We start from the raw sequence: 22,439 nt of genomic DNA, 5'->3' as shown, positions 1-22,439 counted from the left end.
CCAATTAGCCTGCACACCTGTGGGATGTTCCAAATAAGTGTTTGATGAGCATTCCTCAACTTTATCAGTATTTATTGCCACCTTTCCCTACTTCTTTGTCACGTGTTGTTGGCATCAAATTCTAAAATTAATGATTATTTGCAACAACCAAAAAAGGTTTATCACTTTGGACATCAAATATGTTGTCTTTGTAGCATATTCAACTGAATATGGGTTGAAAATGATTTGCAAATCATTGTATTCCGTTTATATTTACATCCAACACAATTTCCCAACTCATATGGAAAAGTGGTTTGTATATATACATATATATACATATATGTATATATATATATATATATATATATATATATAAACCCTTTCATTTTCTCAAAAATCGACAGTGCGCCTACTGTACGGAATAATTCTGATTAGCAGACATGTTATCTGGTGTTTTGCAATATTATGCAAAACCAACTTTTCTTACCCTCTGGTACCTGCTGATGTGTATTTGAGATCTGCATAAGTCCTAAAACTTTTCGCACATCCGCCTTTGTAGTCTGTTCCGACCCCGTAGTCAATAAGCTTCTTCTTTTTCTCTATCTTCTTGTTATTTACCATGAACTGATTAACATGGACACGACTTAAACAAGTTGAAAAACGTATTCGAGTGTTACCATTTAGTGGTCAATTGTACAGAATATGTACTGTACAGCGCGATCTACTAATACAAGTTTCCATCAATCAATCAATCAAATGTGACATTCATCCTCCGCTTTTGCCATTTCTAATATAAAGTAACGTAAATTTCTAACTTATGTCCGTCAGTGACCTTGCCATGAAAGCGCTAAAACATACCGGTGTAGTGAGTTTACATTATTCACCCAAGAAACTTTAGTTATCAGAGTTCTGGTTAGACGTTTTTTCACAGGACACATTTCCACCATTGTTGTTGCCCTAGTGAGCCACGGATGAGGAGATGCTCTTCTGTTGTTGACTTAACCTCTTAAAGCCCCTGCTGTTTGTTTACATTCTTTATTTTATATATATTTTTTTGCTATTTGAGTTTCAATCCAATCCAATCCACTTTATTTATATAGCACATTTAAACAACAACAACGTTTCCAAAGTGCTGCACAGCCATGTTAAAAACAATTGTAAAAAAATAAATAAATAAATAAATAAATAAAATAAAATAAAAAAATAATAAATAAATAAAATAAAATAAAAATAAATATATATATATATTATGCTCCACCAATGACTGAATAAAAACAAAAAATAAATAAATATAAAACCAATAAAAACAATATAAAAATAAATGTGATTTAAAAACTATTTTAAAGGGTAAAATGAATTAAAACAGTAAAATAGAAATCAAATTGTATAAAAAACACAGAGGACAACAGAGAGCAGAGGAGTTTATTGGACCCTAATTGGAATAAAAACTAAGAATCATCTTTTGATATGATGTACTTAGTCCATAAGTACACAATTGTGTACGTCATGTTTAGTGACATCCATCCATCCTTTTCTACCGCTTATCCCCCTTTGGGGTCACAGGGGGCGCTGGCGCCTATCTCAGCTACAATTGGGCGGAAGGGGATGTACACCCTGGACAAGTCGCCACCTCATCGCAGGGCCAACACAGATAGAAAAACAACATTCACACTCACATTCACACACTAGGGCCAATTTAGTGTTGCCAATCAACCTATCCCCAGGTGCATGTCTTTAGAAGTGGGAGTTAACCCACGCATTCACGGGGAGAACATGCAAATTCCTCACAGAAAGATCCCGAGCCCGGGATTGAACCCTGACTACTCAGGACCTTCGTATTGTGAGGCAGACGCACTAACCCCTCTGCCACCATGAAGCCCATGTTTAGTGACATGTTAATTCCTATTTTTTACACTTTCTTTTTCCCCAAATTCTATTGTATGTTACACTCTTCTGACACCACTGTGTCCACATAAGAGGCCTTAAGACCCCTATTCAGTAGTGTACACAATTTTGGAAATAAGAGCCAAAAGGGTGCCGTCCACGCATGTGGCCACAAAGCCTTTTGACACTCCTTCCACCGCCGTCCTTGCACGCTACACCGCTACAAGAAAACGCGACTATCAGAAAGAGGCTTGAAGATAATTTGTAAAACATAATCCATGCAACATTTTGACCAAAGAACCACCATTACATGTTATGTAGACCACAAGGAAATGTTTTCAATTTCGAAAAAAGCCTAATACGACCCCGTTATTTGTATGGTGTGCCTTTTGGATGGAAATAAACTTGACTAGACCCACTCATCGGCAGTGCGCCTTATAATCCGGTGTGCCGTCTGGCCCGGAAAATATGGTATACGAAACACGTAATCGCAGCCTGTGTCCATCCAGTAAAATTGCATGTTAATGCCACTTAACAAAGAAAAAAATCCTCTTGTTTACCTTAATTAAGATCCCTGTAGAAACAAGACATCTTGTTCGATTAATGTAACTTTTTTAGGAAAGTGTAATGGAAATAAGCGAACAAACAATGTGTATGTCAGTAGAGGTGTTGAACATTTCCGTTGTAGATTTGTGATAATAATAGCCTCGATTAATTATTGTCCACAAAACGGAACAACCGTCTTAATGTTTGCATTTCAAGACTAAAAAAAAAAGATAATTAGCTTCCTTTTTTCTGTGCAAGTGTATTTACACAATAGACGTGTTTCGGTTACAAATCCTGAGGACTTCTCTTTGCTGTGTAATAAAAACGATTCCCCACTTCTCCTCCTTCCACGACCTCACAGAAGCTTTACTTCACTTGCCAAATGCCTTATGTTCTCTTTATTGCAGTGTGGAAGTTGCCTCCTAGCAGCTCCACTGTCAGACACGGCACAGGAGCCAAGCAGGTTTTAACACGGTTTTAATAAACATAGGATTTTTACAAAAGTTTTCTCCAGCAGAACGCGACCTTTCAGTCACGTCCGTATCCTCTCTCCCCTCCTGCTCCCGGCCGCTTACTCTTAAAGACAACAGATGATTAGATTAACACGTACCACCTGTGAAATCGAATCACCTGCCAGCTGTGTCTCGCCGTCAGCACTGCCACGCTCTGTCCTCAGCACCATGGACAGAGGCGGTGACCTTTGCTCCAACAGGCAGCACTGACAACATCTGCCTCCATGTGCAGTTTCTCTATTGTACTTATTCACCAAATTCCAGTGTATTTTCGGATGGAAACTAAAAGGTGTCCCTCAAAATATGTGACATTCATATTGTTAGTTTTCAATGAGATGTAAAAAAACACAACCTTTGTTTAATGTTGAATTATTCAGACTTTGGAGAATGTTCTGCAAAACATTGGAGCTTGTGCTGGACAGAAGCTGGACTACTGACTTGTGTGTTATTTGTGAAGCTTTGTACAAAACCCAAAACCAGTAGAGTTGGCACGTTGTGTAAATCGTCAATAAAAACAGAGTACAATGATTTGCTAATCCTTTTCAACCTATAGTCAATTGAATAGACTGCAAAGACAAGATATTTAACGTTCGAACTGGTAAACTTTGTATTTTTTGCAAATATTAGTTCATTTGGAATTTGCCTGCACCATGTTTCAAAAATGCTGGCACAAGTGGCCAAAAAAGTTGAGTAATGCTCATCAAACACTTACTTGGAACATCCCACAGGTGAACAGGCTAATTGGGAAGGGGTGGGTGCCATGATTGGGTGTAAAAGCAGCTTCCAAGAAATGCTCAGTCATTCACAAACAAGGATGGGGCGAGGGTCACCACTTTGTGAACAAATGCGTGAGCAAGTTGTCCAACAGTTTAAGAACAGCATTTCTGTAATATCCTCAAAAAGTTCAGAGAATCTGGAGAAAACCTAAGCGTGATACTGCATTGCAAAGCGACGTCAGTGTGTAAAGGATATCACCACATGGGCTCAGAAACACTTCACAAAAACCACTGTCAGTAACTACAGTCCGTCGCTAAATCTTTAAGTCCAAGTTAAAACTCTCTACTATGCAAAGCCAAAGCCATTTATCAACAACACCCAGAAACGCCGCTGGCTTCGCTGGGCCCAAGCGTTCCGTTCATAGACTGTGATAAAGTGGAGTTATATTTAAGTGATACACGTAAAAACTAAAGTCACTCAGAATGTACACACTAATGTGTACATATTATACACTGATAAAAACACAAGAATACATTTTTTAAATGGGTCATATGATTTTTTAAATGATGGTTCATTGGTCAAAATTGTGCATAGATTTTGCTGTAAATACCTATCTTTACGTCACTTTTTGGCTCCCTCCTCAAACGGTTCGTTTTGAGAGGCAACGTGGTCCGATGCAAATGAGGCCCTGTTGGACTTTGTTTAGTGGTTTTGTTTTGCTGGGACCGTATAGAATATGAACACAGGTTGTCACGACCAGCCATCTTAATTTTTACTTGACTTTCACCACAACACAACATCCCAGATGATATATGTTTTGTTGTCGGCACAAGGAGAAGGCGACGCGGAGGAAGTAGTATGATACGCTGGCTCAGGTTAAACTCCTACCGAGTCTTTATCTCTCCAATAGTAGATCCTGGAGATATACTCTACAATGCTTTTCTATCCTACATCATGTTAATACTTCTATTGCAGTTGTCCCCAAAATGTGTTACCCGGGGGCAGCATTGGGTTGAAAAAAATTGGTCAGAGGCCGGGATATATATATATATATATATATATATATATATAAAGACATTCAGACTTTAAGTAAAGTCTGAATGTCATTAAAACAGTTAGCTCTTCCACTTTCGTCCTTGCACGCTACACCGCTACAACAAACATGACGGGGAGAAGACGCTGTCTAAGGTGAGCCACGTAAATAAGATTGCCCACAAAACGGCACATCCTGAAGCGACTGTCAGATAGCGACTTGAAGATGATCGGTCAAACATAGTCTGTGCAACATTTTGACCAAAGAACTACCGTTACATGCTATGTAGACCACAAGGAAATGTTTATACGACCCCTTTAATGTGCCTTATAATCAGGGGCCCCTTTAGTATGAAAATAGACCCGCTCATCGGCGGTGCGCCTTATAATCCGGTGCGCCCTATGGTCCGGAAAATACGGTTCTTTTTTTGGGACTTCCTGTCCTGCTTGGAAAAGTATCCTTGACATAAATGAAAAGAGCCTGTTCTGTCGTATTGTTCCTTTATGGTGATGTTCTCTAAATGTAAATAGTCAATCGGCAAGATTAGTTTCACTTTCAGCAGCCTAACTCTAAATGAGACGGCAGCAGCAGATGATTGCAGTGATCGGGGGGGGGGGGGGGATTAGTGAGTCAGCTGTGGGCCAATCTTTCTACGTGAAGTGACGAGTGGAGAAAACTCTCCCAGAAGAAGCCGTGAATGGGACTCCATGTCAAGATGAAACTCTGTTACATTACAGATCTTTTTTTCTTGTGGGTATTTAAACTGCATTATCAATAAATGGGAGCGGCAGACACATTACTTACTCAATATTAAGAGAGAAAGAGGGTAATTCATTGCTTATTAGAGACTAGAGAGTTTAAACCCATCATTTAGTTTTAAGTTAGACAAAACACAGCTTTGTTTACAACTTACAAAAGAAAAAAGCTCTAGTGCTAGTATTTTTTTTTTTTCGGCGTTTCTGGATGTTGTTGATAAATGTCTTTCGCTTTGCCTAGTAGAGCTTTAACTTGCACTTACAGATGTAGCGACAAACTGTATTTGGTGACAGTGGTTTTCTGAAGTGTTCCTGAGCCCATGTGGTGATATCCTTTAGAGATTGATGTCTGTTTTTGATAAAGTGCCACGGTCATTCAATGTTGTTTTCAGGCCATGCCGCTTACGTGGAGTGATTTCTCCAGATTCTCTGAACCTTTTGATGATATTATGGACCGTAGATGTTGAAATCCCTAAATTTCTTGCAATTGCACTTTGAGAAACATTGTTCTTAAACTGTTTGACTATTTGCTCACGCAGTTGTAGACAAAGGGGTGTACCTCGCCCCATCCTTTCTTGGGAAAGACTGAGCATTCTTTGGGAAGCTGGCCCGCGGGCCAAACTTGGCCCGCCGTGTAATTTAATTTGGCCCTTGAGGCAATATCAATTTAGCATTAGAGCTGGCCCGCCAGGTGCTATACTGCTTCGGTGCCGCTGTAACACCGGTTTAGCTCGGTTGGTAGAGCGGCCGTGCCAGCAACTTGAGGGTTGCAGGTTCGATTCCCGCGTCCGCCATCCTAGTCACTGCCGTTGTGTCCTTGGGCAAGACACTTTACCCACCTGCTCCCAGTGCCACCCACACTGGTTTGAATGTAACTTAGATATTGGGTTTCAGTATGTAAAGCGCTTTGAGTCACTAGAGAAAAAGCGCTATATAAATATAATTCACATCACAATTCACATTCACCGCTAATACTCATACTTGCCAACCCTCCTAATTTTTCTGGTAGACTCCCGAAGTTCAGTGCCCCTCCCGAAAATCTCCCTGAGCAACCGTTCTCCCGAATTTCTACCTTTTTCCACCTGGACAACTATATTGGGGTCGTGCATTTAAGGCACTGCCTTTAGCGTTCTCTACAACCTGTCGTCACGTCCGCTTTTTCTCCATACTAACAGCGTGTCACATAATATTTGTGGCTTTTACACACACACACACGCACAAGTGAATGCAAGTCATACTTGGTCAACAGCCATACAGGTCACACTGAGGGTGGCCGTATAAACAACTTTAGCGCTGTTACAAATATGCGCCACACTGTGAACCCACACCAAACAAGAATGACAAACACATTTCGGGTGAACAGCCGCACCGTAACACAACAGAACAAATACCCAGAAACCCTTGCAGCACGGGAAACTTGCAGCAAACTGACCAGTAATTAACGTTTTATTCATGCATTTTCTCTTGCTACTTCAAGGCTTGAATGTTTGGTTCATTCATTATTGTTATTTTATTTTCAAATGTATTATTAGCCTGTGGAAAAAATGTGATATTTACCTCAAAAGATTGCAAATAGAAAAAAAGGCTTAACATTTTTATTTAAATGTTATATGATATAGGGGACGGCGTGGCGCAGTGGAAGAGTGGCCGTGCGCAACCCGAGGGTCCCTGGTTCAAATCCCACCTAGTACCAACCTCGTCACGTCCGTTGTGTCCTGAGCAAGACACTTCACCCTTGCTCCTGATGGGTGCTGGTTGGCGCCTTGCATGGCAGCTCCCTCCATCAGTGTGTGAATGGGTAAATGTGGAAGTAGTGTCAAAGCGCTTTGAGTACCTTGAAGGTAGAAAAGCGCTATACAAGTACAACCCATTTATTTATCATTTATCACAATTCACATTCACCGCTAATACTCATACTTGCCAACCCTTCTAATTTTTCTGGTAGACTCCCGAAGTTCAGTGCCCCTCCCGAAAATCTACCTGAGCAACCATTCTCCCGAATTTCTACCTTTTTCCACCTGAAAAACTATATTGGGGTCGTGCATTTAAGGCACTGCCTTTAGTGTTCTCTACAACCTGTCGTCACGTCCGCTTTTTCTCCATACTAACAGCGTGTCACATAATATTTGTGGCTTTTACACACACACACACACACACACAAGTGAATGCAAGTCATACTTGGTCAACAGCCATACAGGTCACACAGAGGGTGGCCGTATAAACAACTATAGCGCTGTTACAAATATGCGCCACACTGTGAACCCACACCAAACAAGAATGACAAACACATTTCGGGTGAACAGCCGCACCGTAACACAACGGAACAAATACCCAGAAACCCTTGCAGCACGGGAAACTTCCAGCAAACTGACCAGTAATAAACGTTTTATTCATGCATTTTCTCTTGCTACTTCAAGGCTTGAATGTTTGGTTCATTCATTATTGATATTTTATTTTCAAATGTATTATTAGCCTGTGGAAAAAATGTGATATTTACCTCAAAAGATTGCAAATAGAAAAAAAGGCTTAACATTTTTATTTAAATGTTATATGATATGCCATTGATATTTTTTTAATTAATATTATTGTTATTTGAAACTGGATTTTGCATGTCACTTATGTTATATCAGCCTTGCTTGTTCAATATTTAATGCAAAACTTGTTTGGGTCCCTATTAAAAGGTTAATTTGTCCAACCTTGGCCTTTGTTCCGTTTAAAAGTTTGGACCACTCTGTATTTGAGTTTGACACTCCTGATTTAAAGAGATGAAATGTAAAAAATGATTTCTGGGTATTTTATATTGATCAAGTAAATCATTGAACGGTTTACAATAATTTTTATTTATAATATGATGAGGTTGAGTAATACTTTTGTCTTTCCATGTTGTCCATTTAACCACATTTTTATTAATTCTGATATTAGGATTGTACCAAAGCGGTTGATTCACAGATGTCATTGGGTTGATTCCAAGTATTTTCTTACACAGTTTTAGAATGTTAAAGATGGCTTCTATTGGGCTCAATTCATTAGGTATTTTTTAATGTAATATAAACTCCCCACATCAAAGTCCAAATTAATTTGCATATTTTTTTTCTATATTGATCTAGTCCATATCTGCAGAAGAATGGAATAAGTGGCTTGCTTGTTCACAACCGAAGTAAGAAGTTTGGTCATTCTAATCCTCCTTTATTTTGTGTACAAGACAATCTTAAGTATGAACATCTGGCCTTCTTTCCAAAGTTCTTAAATGTCCCAATGTTGAAAACAAGTCAGAACCCTTCACTGTGGTAGGTTTATTTTCACAGAGTGAAACAGACTGTTAACCCAAAATCCACTCGATAAAGGTACCGAGTTCATTTGTATTTGGTTAAGTGGAATACCAGCCTAGAATTTCACGGGTGAACTGGTTAATGATCTCAAGGGGAATTGGGAGCACAGTCGAACAAGAAAAAAACGTAATTAACGCAAAGGGTTGAGATTCTGCCGTGGCTCTAAGGTCCAAGAAGGCACAAGTACGGACAGTCAACATCTCGACTACAAACCCCGTTTCCATATGAGTTAGGAAATTGTGTTAGATGTAAATATAAACGGAATACAATGATTTGCGAATCTTTTTCAACCCATATTCAGTTGAATATGCTACAAAGACGACATATTTGATGTGCAGTAGGGAAAGGTGGCAATAAATACTGATAAAGTTGAGGAATGCTCATCAAACACTTATTTGGAACATCCCACAGGTGTGCAGGCTAATTGGGAAATGCTCAGTCTTTCACAAGAGAGGATGGGGCGAGGTACACCCCTTTGTCCACAACTGCGTGAGCAAATAGTCAAACAGTTTGAGAACAACATTTCTCAAAGTGCAATCGCAAGAAATTTAGGGATTTCAACATCTACGGTCCATAATATCATCAAAAGGTTCAGAGAATCTGGAGAAATCACTCCACGTAAGCGGCATGGCCGGAAACCAACATTGAATGACCGTGACTTTCGATCCCTCAGACGGCACTGTATCAAAAACCAACATCAATCTCTAAAGGATATCACCACATGGGCTCAGGAACACATCAGAAAACCACTGTCCTTAAATACAGTTGGTCGCTACATCTGTAAGTGCAAGTTAAAGCTCTACTATGCAAAGCGAAAGCCATTAATCAACAACATCCAGAAACACCGCCGGCCTCTCTGGGCCCGAGATCATCTAAGATGGACTGATGCAAAGGGGAAAAGTGTTCTGAGGTCTGACGAGTCCACATTTCAAATTGTTTTTGGAAATATTCAACATGTCATCCGGACCAAAGGGGAAACGAGCCATCCAGACTGTTATCGACTCAAAATTCAAACCCAGCATCTGTGATGGTATGGGGGGTGCATTAGTGCCCAAGGCATGGGTAACTTACACATCTGTGAAGGCACCATTAACGACTGAAGCTCTACATAAAACAAAAATGGGGAGGAATTCCACTTTCAAAAGCTTCAACAATTAGTTTCCTCAGTGCCAAGCCACATTCCGCACGTGTTACAACAGCGTGGCTTCGTTAAAAAAAAAGAGTGCGGGTAATTTCCTGGCCCGCCTGCAGTCCAGACCTGTCTCCCATCGAAAATGTGTGGCGCATTATGAAGCGTAAAATACGACAGCGGAGACCCCAGATTGTTGAACGACTGAAGCTCTACATAAAACAAGAATGGGAAATAATTCCACTTTCAAAAGCTTCAACAATTAGTTTCCTCAGTTCCCAAACGTTTATTGAGTGTTGTTAAAAGAAAAGGTGATGGAACACAGTGGTGAACATGCCCTTTCCCAACTACTTTGGCACGTGTTGCAGCCATGAAATTTTAAGTTAATTATTATTTGCAAAAAAAAAAATAAAGTTTATAAATTTGAACGTCAAATATGTTGTCTTTGTAGTGCATTCAATTGAATATGGGTTGAAAAGGATTTAGAAATAATGCTATTCCGTTTATATTTACATCTAACACAATTTCCCAACTCATATGGAAAATCACATCAGGTTCTACCTTGTGTTTTGGTTTTCTTATGTTCGGTGTTGTATTTTTCCCGTGTTCAGTGTTTCTGTTTGTAGCGCTTTTGCCCCTTTTCTACTTCCTGTGGGAGCGCTGCTTCCACACACCTGTCCCTTACTATAATTAGGAGGCTTCATTAGCCAGTGGCAGGATCATCGTTAGTGCTTTATGGCGAATGTGGTAGCTTTTATGCGGCCATGACTCTGACTATCCTTGCTGTCATTGTTTCCTTCGTGCTTCACGTGCATTTCCCTGCTGCACTCTATTTTTGTGCTTCAAGTAACGTCAACATGCTCATTGTTTCCCTTGAAATGTGCAAATTGAATCACAGCTTTTGTCTTTCTAATTATAAACATAAAGCCAAATGTTGCTCATCTCATAATCAGTTGGACTACTTTTTTAAATATGTTTGCTACATTATCCTCGGAAACTGCTGAGCAGTTATCCCTTTGATTGCTCACAAAAGTGTTCCTTTAGGAACATTGTTTTTATATTTATTTCTATTTCGTACAATTCCCCATCGAAAATGTGTGGCGCATTATGAAGCGTAAAATACGACAGCGGAGACCCCAGATTGTTGAACGACTGAAGCTCTACATAAAACAAGAATGGGAAAGAATTCCACTTTCAAAGCTTCAACAATTAGTTTCCTCAGTTCCCAAACATTTATTGAGTGTTGTTAAAAAGAAAAGGAGATGTATTACAGTGGTGAACATGCCCTTTCCCAACTACTTTGGCACGTGTTGCAGCCATGAAATTCTAAGTTAATTATTATTTGCAAAAAAAAAATAAAAGTTTATGAATTTGAACATCAAATATGTTGTCTTTGTAGTGCATTCAATTGAATATGGGTTGAAAAGGATTTGCAAATCATTGTATTCTGTTTATATTTACATCTAACACAATTTCCCAACTCATATGGAAAGGAAAAAACGACCTAGGAAAACACGTATAAAGACTGACACAATGTTTTATGTTAAATGGTTTTAGTATAATATGCAATCCGATGACTGAAGTGTGCGATACATTCTTTTATCTGCTATTTGTGTCCTTATCTCCTTGACCTTTCTCACAGGTAAATACTGCGTGCCCCAGCTTGATTCATAATGCTGCAGTCCTTTTTGACTAATGTGCTTTTTTTCCAATCTCCGGGGGAAGTGAAATGCTTGCGCGTGCAGGTCGGCGTCAAGGTTACTCGCTCTGCCAGATTTTGAGTCGCCCCGTTCGATTCTTAAATAGCAGCACCCCGCACCCCCTCCCTCCCTCCTTTTATCCGGCCAAGACAATGCATCACTCAGACATGTGTGTCCATTGCCAGGCTGCACTCTAAACCATTACGGGTGTGTCTCCCGTGTGCCATGAATCAGAGGCGCTTCTGTGATTAAACAAAAGTAGTTCAATGTGCTTTACCCCTTGAGAGTTGCAAATGCTCTGAATTCTGATTGCTTTGCCTTGTGTCATTACCTGCTTCCGAGAACTGTTCCTCTCCATGAGGTAAGATCTTCCATCTCGAGTGGATTGAAAGCACCCGAGCTTCACTTGTTTTCTAATGTTTTTTTCCCCATTCCTGGTTCATTTTCATTGAAGTGAATGCATCTATTGTTTGTGGATCAAAACATGATTTGCCAAACTGATTTAGTCATTAAGACCACGTTTACACTGCAGGCCAAATTGGCCCAAATCTGATTTTTGTTTTTTTAATCTGATTTTTCCAGCTGATGGTTTACTCTACAAGTAAAATGTGATCCTTTTTACAGACATAAAGCATAAACGCGGATAGGCCCCAATGTGGCCCCAGGCCTCAATGTCACTTGCATGTGTTGGTAGCTATCTACAAGTTTAAGTGGTTATTCTATTATATATTCTATTTGATACGTAAATTGGCCTGCGATGAGGTGGCGACTTGTCCAGGGTGTACGCCGCCTTCCGCCCGAGTGTACCTGAGATAGGCACCAGCGCCCCCAAAGGGAATAAGTGGATGGATGGACGTAAATTGGCGTTTCCAAACGTAACCTCTTAAGGCCCAAGCTGTTTGTTTACATGCTTTTTTTTCTCTCTTTGCTATTTGGGCGGGCTTCACGGTGGCAGAGGGGTTAGTGCGTCCGCCTCACAATACGAAGGTCCTGCATTCCTGGGTTCAAATCCAGGCAGGGGATCTTTCTGTGTGGAGTTTGCATGTTCTCCCCGTGAATGCGTGGGTTCCCTCCGGGTACTCCGGCTTCCTCCCACTTCCAAAGACACCCACCTGGGAATAGGTTGATTGGCAACACTAAATTGGCCCTAGTGTGTGAATGTTGTCTGTCTATCTGTGTTGGCCCTGCGATGAGGTGGCGACTTGTCCAGGGTGTACCCCGCCTTCCGCCCGATTGTAGCTGAGATAGGCGCCAGCGCCCCCCGCTACCCCAAAAGGGAATAAGCGGTGGGAAATGGATGGATGGATGCTATTTGGGCTTATTGGACCCTAATTAGAATAAAAACTAAAAATCATCTTTTAATATGATGCACTTAGTCCATAAGTACACAAACGTGTACTTCATGTGTAGTGACAGGAACATTTTTATTTTTACACTTTTTTTTTCTCCAAATTCCATTGTATGTTATACTTTTCTGACACCACCAGATGGCAGTATAAGTGTCCACCATGTATTTTATTTGAACTAAGCAAAATTATCTGCCAATAGAACAAGAACATTTGGCTTGTCAAGACTTTCCAAAACAAGTGAAATTAGCTAACCTCAATCAACTCAAAAATACCTCAAAATAAGTATATTCTCACTAATAACAACTGCACTTCTCTAAGAGTACGTATTTTCTATTGTTTCATTGAAAATAAAACAGCAAAGTCCATTTGGCTGTCTTCTGTTTTAATTATGAGACACAATTGTGTCAAAGTCATGATTTTTTTTACATGCTTGAAATAAGAAAATTATTAGTTGAAAAAAGTAGTTTTATACTTGTGAGTGTTGATTACACAGTTTTGCGAAAGTTGATATTCTAGTTTCAAGCATGTTTTACTCAAGATGGATCATAAAATCTCAGCAACAAGCTGTAATATCTTACTGAGATCATTTAGGAACAAAACCCTTAAAACAAGTAAAACACTCAAACATAAAATCTCATGTATGGCTGTGCAAGTCCCGGGATACCCAAAATGTCCAGGACACACCCAGCCGAGTCCCACGGGCAGGGGGAATGAAAGTTGGAAAGTCAGCAAAAGTCCCCAAAATGTTCAAAATGCCTACACAGGTTCGAGTCCCACAAGTCCCGCCGCCGGCCGGGATGCCCTAAATGTCCAAAACGCGCCAAGCAAAGTCCCACAGGAAGGCGGGGAGAAAAGTGAGAAAAGTCGGTAAAATGTTCCAAATTCCCACCAGGGTTCGAGTGCCACAAGTCTTAAGACTTGTGGCACTCGAACTCGAACCCGGGTGGGACTCGAACCTGGGTAGGTATTTAGAAAATTTTGTGGACTTTTGCCGATTTTTCCAACTTTTATCTCCCCTCCCCATGGGACTCAGCTGGGTGTGTTATGGATATTTTGGGTATCCTGGGACTTGCACGGCCGGCGACAACACTTGTGAGACTCGAACCTGGGTAGGTATTTTGAACATTTTTGGGGACTTTTGCCGACTTTTTTCACTTTTCTCCCCCACTTCCTGTGAGACTTTGCTGGGTGCGTTTTGGACATTTTTCACCTCCCGGGCCTCGGCGGGACTCGTGGGACTGAAACCCGGGGAGGTTATTTTGGACACAATTGGGACTTTTGACCATTTTGACCGCCTTTTCCCCTCTTTTTCCCCGCCTTCCTGTGCTTTGGGGGTGTTTTGGACATTTGGAGAAAAATAGTTTCAAGCATGTTTTACTCAATATAGGTCATAAAATCTCAGCAACAAGCTGTAATATCTTACTGAGATCATTTAGGACCAAAACCCTTAAAACAAGTAAAACACTCAAACATAAAATCTTATGTATGGCTGTGCAAGTCCCGGGATACCCAAAATGTCCAGGACACACCCAGCCGAGTCCCACGGGCAGGGGGGGATCAAAGTTGGAAAGTCAGCAAAAGTCCCAAAAATGTTCAAAATGCCTACACAGGTTCGAGTCCCACAAGTCCCGCCGCCGGCCGGGATGCCCTAAATGTCCAAAACGCGCCAAGCAAAGTCCCACAGGAAGGCGGGGAGAAAAGTGAGAATAGTCGGTAAAATGTTCCAAATTCCCACCAGGGTTCGAGTGCCACAAGTCTTAAGACTTGTGGCATTCAAACTCGAACCCTGGTGGGACTCGAACCTGGGTAGGTATTTAGAAAATTTTGGGGACTTTTGCCGATTTTTCCAACTTTTATTCCCCCTCCCCATGGGACTCGGCTGGGTGTGTTATGGATATTTTGGGTATCCTGGGACTTGCACGGCCGGCGACAACACTTGTGAGACTCGAACCTGGGTAGGTATTTTGAACATTTTTGGGGACTTTTGCCGACTTTTTTCACTTTTCTCCCCCACTTCCCGTGGGACTTTGCTGGGTGCGTTTTGGACATTTTTTATCTCCCAGGACTTGTGCGGCCGGCGGCGGGACTCGTGGGACTGAAACCCGGGGAGGTTATTTTGGACACAATCGGGACTTTTGACCATTTTGACCGCCTTTTCCCCTCTTCTTCCCCGCCTTCCTGTGCTTTGGGGATGTTTTGGGGTCGCGGGGGGCGCTGGCGCCTATCTCAGCTACAATCGGGCGGAAGGCGGGGTACACCCTGGACAAGTCGCCACCTCATCGCAGGGCCAACACAGATAGACAGTAAATTGGCCCTAGTGTGTTTTGGACATTTGGAGAAAAATAGTTTCAAGCATGTTTTACTCAATATAGGTCATCAAATCTCAGCAACAAGCTGTAATATCTTACTGAGATCATTTAGGACCAAAACCCTTAAAACAAGTAAAACACTCTAACATAAAATCAGCTTAGTGAGATGAATTATCTTATCAGACAGAAAATAAGCAAATATCACCCTTATTTGAGATATTTAATCTTACTTAGATTTCAGTTTTTGCAGTGTAACTACTGATGTGGCCCGAATCTGATCCGATTTGAAGCACTTTGAAACGTTTAGACTGGTTAAAAAAAATAAAATACCCCATCTGTTTCATTTGAGGCCAAAGAAATCAGATTTGGTGTGCAGTGTAAACGGGGTCTTGGACCTTGCATGCATTCATATAATGCTCTTTAAGGGACTCAGCCATCCATTCGTATACATTTAGAAGAGTTCTCTTGTGGAAAATGGGACATCTTCCAAAAAGCTGCTTCAAACCATCGTATCATGATCAGCTCTGCTTCGTTCATCACTGGCCATAAATGCATTTCCACAAAGTAGGATTATCCATCCATCCATCCATTTTCTACCGCTTATCCCCTTAGAGATCGCAGGGGGGAATCTGGAGCATATCTCAGCTACAACCGGGCGGAAGTCGGGGTACACCCTGGACAAGTTACCATCTCTCAAACTCATATTTTTATAGACCATAAAAAAACTGTTCATGAACATATATATATATATTGTTTTAATATTAGTGGCCTCTAAACATGAAATATTACAATATAGTAGACTAGAGTGTGTTCTCCAACGGTAGTGGTTCTTAACCTGGGTTCGATCGAACCCTAGGGGTTCCGTGAGCCGACCTCAGGGTTTCGGCGGACCCTCCCCCCCCGATGAGGTCGAGACACATGCAAATAAAAACTTCTCCCTATCGGCGTATTATGGATACGGCAACAGCAGAAGTCACACTGATTTTCACTGCAGAAAGTCATTGTTAAAGAACAAGAAAAACAATACAAAAATGAAGGTTATTTTACTTGAACTAAGCAAAATGATCTGCCAATAGAACGAGAAAATTTGGCTTGTCAACACTTTCCAAAACAAGTTAAATTAGCTAACATCAATGAACCCCCAAATACTTTAAAATAAGTATATTCTCACTAGTAAAAAGTGCACTTTTCTTGGTAGAAAAAAGAAAATATGAGACCTTTTTGCTCAATATATTGAAAAATATTCTTAAATTAAGTAAATACAAGTTCCATTATTTTGATATAATGATATGAGCTCGGCATTACATTTCATGAAACAAGCAAACTTATAATAAAAACTAGTTTATTGTTCTTAATAGAAAGGCAACAATACAACCGCTTGCTACTCTCGGGGTCTCCTAGCCTCTCAGGCAAATCATATTGTCTAAAAATATATTTTCCAATCCATGACATGACATCATCGTGCCATCATTTTTTTTTTCAATTTGTCGCACTTGTATTATTATTTTTTTGCAATTTGGTTTTACTTTTTTTCAACTCCTTTTACCTTGTTTAGCTCATTCATTGTTTATGTTCTTTGTTTGTTTTTGCCCTGTTTGTTTTTTGCTCTATGCTTTTTAACCTGTAAAGCACTTTGGTTCAATTTAAAAATTGTTGTAAATATATATGTATATATATGTATGTATATATATATATATATATATATATATATATATATATATATATATATATATATATATATATATATGTATGTATATATATATTTTTTGTATATTTATATGTATATATGTATATATATATGTATATATGTATATGTATATATATATATATGTATATATATATGTATATATATATATGTATATATATATATATGTATATGTATATATATGTATATATATATATATATATGTATATATATGTATATGTGTATATATGCGTGTATATATATATATATATATATATATATATATATATATAGCCCGGCCCCCAGACAATTTACCTGAATGTGCATGAACTATTTCTGTTCAAAATTGTTTGAAATGTCACATGTTAAATGTTCAAATATTAACCGTCAGTTTACTGTACTGTGCCAACTTTAATACTATCTGAGTACGTATTTTCTATTGTTTCATTAAAAATAAAACAGCAAAGTCCATTTGGCTGTCATCTGCTTTAATTATGAGACACAATTGTGTCAAAGTCATGATTTTTTATTTCATGCCTGAAATAAGAAATTATTACTTTAAAAAAGTAGTTTTCTACTTGTGAGTGTTGAAGACACAGCTTTGCAACAGTTGATATTCTAGTTTCAAGGATGTTTTACTCAATATAGGTCATCAAATCTCAGCAACAAGCTGTAATATCTTACTGAGATTTTATTACTTAAAAACAAGTAAAACACTCTAACATAAAATCTGCTTAGTGAGAAGAATTATCTTATCAGACAGAAAATAAGCAAATATCAGCCTTATTTGAGATATTTAATCTTACTTAGATTTCAGTCTCAGTTCAGTGTGTCGTCTTTTTCTCTTTACAGTTGATCAAAGTATGTTTGAGAATTCTGTTGCCCGGCAACAGAGTCCTCAGATCCCCAGGCAAGGCCAGCCCCCCGCCAAACGATCCCCGGCATCCCCAAACTCCAACCTGAGCGCCTGCTCCTCTGATTCTCCTTCCTCCGGAGGTCAACAGAGGCTAAAGAATGCGTTCAATCTCGGAAAGGCCGTTGGTGCAAAGGTGGGTATTATCATCAGACGTGTATTTTAAGCTCCGGTCGATGTACAAGTGGGCTGATTGACATTTTTTTGTCAAATTAGGTCAACGACCTATTGAGAAGAAAGGAGTCCAGTCATGCTGGAGACATTGGGGTCACTGAGGTCAACAAGAACGTTGGTGCTGTGTGGAGTCTTATGGAAATTGACCAAAATTCTACAAACAGGTACACACACACACTTATATTTTTAGTTTTTTAAAGTTACCATATTTTTCAGACCATAGGGCGCAGGGATTATAAGGCACACTGCCTATGAGCAAGTCTAGTCAGGTCTATTTCCATACAAAAGGAACACCGGATTATTATAGGGCGCATTAAAGGAGTCATATTATTTATATTTTTTTCTAAAAGGAAAACCTTGTGGTCTACATAACATGTAATGGTCAAAATGTTGCATAGATTACGTTTTACAGATCATCTACAAGCCGCTTTCTGACTGTCGCTTCACGATGCGCCGTTTTGTGGGCGGTCTTATTTACGTGGTTCACCTTCGGCAGCATCTTCTACCCGTCATCTTTGTTGTAGCGGTGTAGCGTGCAAGGACGGTAAAGGAAGAAGTGAAAAAAAATGGAGCTAAGTGTTTTAATGACATTCAGACTTTACTTCAATCAATAACTGAGCAGCGTCTCCTCATCCGTGGCTCACTAGTCCAACAACAAGGTCGCAAATTTGTCCCGTGATGAACCGTCCGACCGGACCTCTCTAATAATAAAAGTTCCTTGGGTGAATAATGTAAACTCGCTACACCAGTATGTTTTAGTGCTTTCATGGCGAGTTTACTGACAGATATAAGTTAGAACTTTACACTACTTTATACTAGAAATTGCAACAGTGGAGGATGGATGTCCCATAACAAGAAGATAGAATTTAAAAAAAAAAAAACTCATTAGCTTTGGTGACGGTACGGACTAAAAAGGCAGACACGCGCAAGTTTTTAGGATGTATACAGATCCCAAATACAGATCAGCAGGTACCAGAAGGTACCTGCTGATCTGTAAAAGAGTTCAAAAAGTGGTTCATAAAAGAATTTGAAAAGAAGTTCGTAAAAGAGTTCAAAAAACGGTCATAAAAGAGTTCAAAAAGAGGTTCGTAAAATAATTCAAAAAGAGGTTCGTAAAAGGGTTAAACGGTCGTAAAAGAATTCCAAAAACAGTTCGTAAAAGAGTTCAAAAACGGTCGTAAAAGAGTTCAAAAAGAGGTTCATTAAAAAGGTCAGGCCCTGCTTCCTCTCCGCTTTGTAGTTCTTGGGTCAGACTATATTTTTCTGTTGATTACAATACATGAAAGAAACAGAAACACCTTCATGTTACTTCCCCCTCTACACAGTGGAGTTTTACAAGCCTTCTTTTTGGTAGGTTCAGAGACAGCTTTTGGTCTTCTCACCGGGAACACATTTCAACACAGAATTTTTGTGATAACTTAGATAAAATTATTCTAACAAATAGTTTCACACTTGTAAATACTTGATGTTTGGAAATGTGTCCATCGATTTAGAAAGAATCGATTATTTTTCCTACCTCTAACGACTTTGCATTTCTTTGTCTCTGCTCCTCATATCCAGTCTTACTGCTTTTGACACCATCCCCCGCTTGGACCCACCCCCGCCGTCAGGAAAGAAGCGGCTCCCTCGGGCGTTAAAGACCACCCAGGACATGATGATCTCGTCTGACCCTGTGGTCTCTTCTCTGGACGCAGCAGACTCGTCCTCGCCGCTCTCCTCCCCTGACAAGACACCCCTTATCGCCAAAGAGGAGCCAAGGAGCGTCCACGAAGTGCAGAAGAGAGAGCTGGATGACGCGTCGCCAGAAATCAGCTCTGCTGATGACAAAGCCGATGAGACGGAAACGGGCAGCGATGGAAGAGTCGATGCAGTGAGGAACGAACCAAGTGGAGGAGATGCAGAGGAACACCAGCTCCACCTGTCCGTGCCAGACCTCATCAACAAAGATCCCCCACTGCTGGAGCCCCGAGTCAAGAAGCCTTCAGGTCCGGACTCCAGACTTGCCTCCACTCCGAGCACTGGGAATACCCTCTGCCGCATCAGCCTGGGTGAGGAGGCCCTGTTGGCCAATGGCAGCCCTTGCTGGAAAGACAACGGAGTGGATGTTGATGACGCAGAAACGCACCCAGACCTGTTGTCCTTTGAATAACCGGTCCATGGATAACACCTGTGAGTCACACCTGTCTTAATATCCCTTCAGAATGTAGTTCCAATACGCTCTTACATTGACTTAATCGCGCTATATCGATCACTTCAGGAAAAGTGAATTGAGAAACTATTTCATAAGCCAAATATGATTCTGTGTTACGGTCGGGGGGTCGCAGCTTACTGCGAGGTTTGTTCCCCCGGGATGCAAACGGACGACTCCGGACAGGACTTGCAGGTAGGAACATGATTTATTCCTCGGTGCAAAAAACAGAATGATGTACCGATCGCACTGGAAGCTAAGGCTACCACTTAGCATAGAATACAGACAGTCAATACTCGCGTAACTTGGTGCATAAGCCAACAAAGAAGCCAGGGCGAGTTTGGCGAGAGAGGTGACTTAAAAGCTCTCTGATAAGAGGTCGACTGCAGGCGAGCGTACCGACCACTAACCAGAGGCAAGTGAACCCAATTAATCCACATGGAAACCAAAACAAACCCCGAGGTGCACAAAACAGGAACTAAGGGAGTCCAGAAATAACAGAACAAAACAAAACCATGATTCGATCCACGGATCAAGACATTTTGATGATCTTTTGCAGCTTTTTAAATGCAGACTAGCTTTTGAAAGACCGACCGCTTGGTCGAACGTTTAACATTGATGTTAACATTGATACATACATAACGACTATACTATAATAACCATATGCTAAATCGACATAACTGGAAATCAGATCACTGTTGATGCTGACTGATGTTTTCTACCACTCCTTTTTCTCTCCTTGTCTTAGGATTTCAGTTTCCTTTCAGTTTCTGGCACAACAAGAGACTGACAAACCTTTTGTTCTTTCTCGCAATTTTCAGCCTGTGAACAATCTGTGCCTATTCAAGTCGATATAGCTTTTAAATGCTTACATATATACACTCATATTCATGTAATTCAAATATAATCACATTGACTTAAGGGACTTTAGTTACTTAAGAAGGATACACACAATAACAAATATACATGTATGTTTATATGTACTATTATAGATTTTTATCTGTTACAGAACCCAGATTTTTGGATGGTACCGCACACCGTACACAGTACCCTTCTGACCCAACACCGATTGGAATCTCACATGATCTTAGGGCTGGATGATTATGGCAAATCCCGATTAATTTAACCTTCTACCTCGATTTCTGTCCATACGTGACTATTAGACTCTCAACTACTACTCTACTTTTAAGGCAGCATCATTCCTCATGTAGCCGAAATTGTGTCCAAACTCACACAAAGTTTTCCTGCGTAGTGGTTTTGGGACACTTGGTGCATTAGTAGAGAGAGAATAACAGTGGATCCTCGATTTACGAACTTCATCCGCTCTTGAACAGGGTTCGTAAATAGAGACGTTTGTATATTGAAACACACGTTTCCATAAGACTCTATAGAAAGACTAACAATGAGTTCCAGCCTCAACAAAGATCCATATTTTAGTAAAAGTTTCTAGACTTTGAACATAATATAAGGTGTTATACAGCACAGTAGAAACTCATTAATTTACAGACTTAAGTGGTTCTTGAACATGGTTCGTAAACGGAAAAGTTTGTGTAGTGAAGCTGAGTTCCCGATAATTGGTCCTAGCCTTGACAAAAGTCCCTTTTTTAGTATATATATATATATATATATATATATATATATATATATATATATATATATATATATATACAGTGGGGCAAAAAAGTATTTAGTCAGCCACCGATTGTGCAAGTTCTCTCACTTAAAATGACGACAGAGGTCTGTAATTTTCATCATAGGTACATTTCAACTGTGAGAGACAGAATGTGAAAATAAAATCCAGGAATTCACATTGTTGGAATTTTGAAGAATTTATTTGTAAATTATGGTGGAAAATAAGTATTTGGTCAACCATTCAAAGCTCTCACTGATGGAAGGAGGTTTTGGCTCAAAATCTCACGATACACGGCCCCATTCATTCTTTCCTTAACACGGATCAATCGTCCTGTCCCCTTAGCAGAAAAACTGCCCCAAAGCATGATGTTTCCACCCCCATGCTTCACAGTAGGTATGGTGTTCTTGGGATGCAACTCAGTATTCTTCTTCCTCCAAACACGACGAGTTGAGTTTATACCAAAAAGTTGTATTTTGGTTTCATCTGACCACATGACATTCTCCCAATCCTCTGCTGTATCATCCAAGTGCTCTCTGGCAAACTTCAAACGAGCCTGGACATGCACTGGCTTAAGCAGGGGGACACGTCTGGCAGTGCAGGATTTG

General features: G+C 40.1%; 1 protein-coding gene across 2 annotated transcripts in view; it reads left to right on the top strand.

Annotated features, from left to right (window-relative positions):
• Positions 1-21,843, top strand: part of LOC133540825 (carboxyl-terminal PDZ ligand of neuronal nitric oxide synthase protein-like) — a 158,707-nt gene extending 136,864 nt beyond the window's left edge. For both annotated transcript variants that reach the window (XM_061883778.1, XM_061883777.1), the window contains exons 9-11: positions 17,779-17,975; positions 18,056-18,177; positions 19,574-21,843. In XM_061883778.1, coding sequence (XP_061739762.1) covers positions 17,779-17,975; positions 18,056-18,177; positions 19,574-20,162 — 908 coding nt within the window. In that variant the 3' untranslated portion in view covers positions 20,163-21,843. The remainder of the gene's footprint in view (positions 1-17,778; positions 17,976-18,055; positions 18,178-19,573) is intronic.
• The last annotated feature ends 596 nt before the right edge of the window (positions 21,844-22,439 follow it).

This window comes from Nerophis ophidion, linkage group LG22, assembly GCF_033978795.1.
Source record: "Nerophis ophidion isolate RoL-2023_Sa linkage group LG22, RoL_Noph_v1.0, whole genome shotgun sequence".
Lineage (NCBI taxonomy): Eukaryota > Metazoa > Chordata > Actinopteri > Syngnathiformes > Syngnathidae > Nerophis > Nerophis ophidion.
This window is presented reverse-complemented; position numbering and strand designations above follow the sequence as displayed.